This window comes from Cebus imitator, unplaced genomic scaffold, assembly GCF_001604975.1.
Source record: "Cebus imitator isolate Cc_AM_T3 unplaced genomic scaffold, Cebus_imitator-1.0 Scaffold695, whole genome shotgun sequence".
Classification (NCBI taxonomy): Eukaryota; Metazoa; Chordata; class Mammalia; order Primates; family Cebidae; genus Cebus; species Cebus imitator.
In genome coordinates, this window is record NW_016108010.1 from 225273 (window position 1) to 228265 (window position 2993).

The following is a 2993-nucleotide window of genomic DNA, read 5'->3' on the forward strand; positions in this document are numbered from 1 at the left end:
ATGCTGTAATCCCAGCACTTTGGGAAGCCAAGGTGGGCAGAATGCTTCAGGCCAGGAGTTTGAGACTAGCGTGACCAATATCGCAAAACCCTGTCCCTACCAAAAATACAAAACTTAGCCATGTGTGATGGCACATGCCTGTAATCCCAGCAACTCAGGAGGCTGAGGCAAAAAAATAGCTTGGATCGGGAAGGCAGAGGTTGCAGTGAGCCAAAATATCACCACTGCACTCCAGCCTGAGTGACAGAACAAGACTCTGTCTAAAAAAAAAAACAAAACCCCAAGTAAGTGAGATTATACATATGTTAAGTAGCTTGATTTAGTCATTCCATAGTATATACATATATAGAACAACATGTTGTATACCATAAATTCTTACTTTTGAACTTCCAAAGTAATTTAAAACATATTTATATACAAATTCATTTTTTTAATTTTGTCTACATATGAGCACTCCACAACCATCTGTAATGTTCTTGGGATAAACCCATTATAGTGGTATCATTCTCTTTGCCACTGAATGGTTCAGACTTGGGCATGTGACCCAATTCGAGCAAATGAGATCAGAGTGAACATCTGCCAGATACCACCAGAAAAAAATGTTTATTTAAAAACAAAACCTATGTGGATAAAAATGCTCCTCTTCTCAACGGGCACAGTTCCATCTTTCTTGAATTCATGCAGCTATTTTACAACCATCATAGGTGATAACAACAACCCTCAAATATGACCTGCCCTATAATTAGCTTTGTGGTTCTGGTTAGGTCAGATAATAATTATTCTTAGTGTTTATATCACCTTAGAGTAGGTATTCTAAGTCCTAGTAAGGAAATCATTTTATTGATATAGATAAAATGACAGAATAAGGAGAAATATGTTAGTTCCCTAGAAACATATATGAACAAGGATGATGGTGATGATGATGATGATGATGATGATGAATGATGCTAACAACAGCTAACATTTACAAACTGTTCATATGTGCCACACACTTGTCTTGGCATTTTCATCTAATAATTCACTTACATTTTATAACAATCCTATAAAAAGGGTATTACGTACAAAGAAACTTACAGATAAGGAAACTGAGACACAGATAGGTGAAACAACTTGCTCAAGCTCTTACTAAAAGCAAATATTAAAGTCTAGATTCAAACCCAGGCAGGATAATCCCAGGCTTAATGTAATCAATACGATACAGAGCAAAAAAAAAAAAAAAATAACAAAAAATTGGAAAGGAAGAAGCAGAAGGGAAGAACAAAACAAAATATCAATTATTTTTATGTTACTTTCACGATGAACAAGAATATACTGCAATTATATTTATAAAGTTTTGCTAATACCTATACCTTAGATATTCTTTATACAACAAACTTTGTTGATGACGAATTACAGCAAATTTTCTGTTATAGTCTTCAAGAGAATCTTCTAAATTCTTTAACATTTTTTCTTTATTTTCTAGTTCCTAAAAAGTGGTTTAGAAATACGAATGCAAAAAAAAATCAGAATACATTTTGAATTTGAAAGTATAAATTCAATTCTGATAACATTATAGAAAAGTTAAAAGTCACCAAATCCTTAAGCAACACAGATCATTTTTCTGTATTTTGAATATTTTAGTTTAAGGCATAAAACAGAAAACAAACAACAAGTGAAATTATTTTTATCATATATGATAGTTGTAATTAGCACACAAATGACTAGATCACAAACTTTTATTAGCTAGAATAGTTACAAATTTACCTCTAGTCACTTGGCCACATACCCTCTTGTGAACACATAATTTCATACCCTCACTCAAATTATCCTTTCCAATTATTTCATTTTAAAGATAAAATCGAAGCTTAAAAAAAATTAAATAACTTAACATCCAAAAACTCATTAACACTAACTTGGCAATCATTTTTATCAAGCAAATATGCCAGGCTTGTTGTCAGGTGCTTTCCATACATACAGATCCAACATTTGAGATCAGATCTGTCTGACTCCAAAGGTCTTGCCACGCTAATAGCTCTATATAGCCTTAGGACTGAGAGCCCAAGTACCTGTTTTGCCACTTTCAAGAGGTTTTCAGATCCCAGTTGGTACTCTCTAATCTACTACAATGCTTCTCATATATTTCATGATAAAAACCATGAATTTTGTCTCAAAAAATACGATAATGCCATACTACCAATATTTGCTAATTGTGTCCCCATACCTCAGACAAATAAGAGAAATAATAGTGTTAAAATTATAAATTTAAAAATAATAATATATAACACAATATTCTAATAAGTAATTAAGGCTGCCCCTACCTGACTTAGGTAACATAAAAATCCCAATATTGAGAAAAAAATGAATTACTGTAATTTTTAAAATAAAAATGAGTACTTAATAGTTATAATACAAGTATACTCACAAATGGATCACCTAGCAGAGGGAAACAGTGGTACTTATAATCAAATACATTATTATATTTGTAATGTATGTGATATTACAGATAGTCAAACTTCAAATAAAATAATGTAAAGGATCTGTCAATTAGGACATTCATAATAACCATTATATAGACAGCAAAACTGGGAAACAAACCCAGGGCAAGCAGTATAGTACAGTATCCTTTCTTCTTTGGTGGTGCATTCACTAACATTTTATTGGGTAAATGGAAGAAAAAGATAAGGAACAATTTGGTTTAGATGTTTTTACTTGTGGCCGGGTGCAATGGCTCACGTCTGTAATCCTAGCAATTTGGGAAGCCAACACAGGCCAAAGCAGGCGAGTCACTTGAGGCCAGGAGTTTGAGACCAGCCTGGCCAACATGACAACACGCCAATTCTACTAAAAAAAATACAAAAATTAGCCGGGTGCAGTGATGCATGACTGCAGTCCCAGCTACTCAGGAGGCTGAGGCATGAGAATCACTCAAACTGAGACGGCAGAGGCTGCAGTGAGCCAAGATCACGCCACTACACTCCAGACTGGGCGACAGTGTAAGACTCTACCTCCAAAAA

General features: G+C 34.0%; 1 protein-coding gene across 3 annotated transcripts in view; it reads right to left on the bottom strand.

The window, feature by feature from the left end:
* The window catches only part of CEP290 (centrosomal protein 290), a 90031-nt gene that overhangs the window by 55517 nt on the left and 31521 nt on the right, over positions 1-2993 (bottom strand). For all 3 annotated transcript variants that reach the window (XM_037734966.1, XM_037734967.1, XM_037734968.1), the window contains one exon: positions 1350-1465. In XM_037734966.1, coding sequence (XP_037590894.1) covers positions 1350-1465 — 116 coding nt within the window. The remainder of the gene's footprint in view (positions 1-1349; positions 1466-2993) is intronic.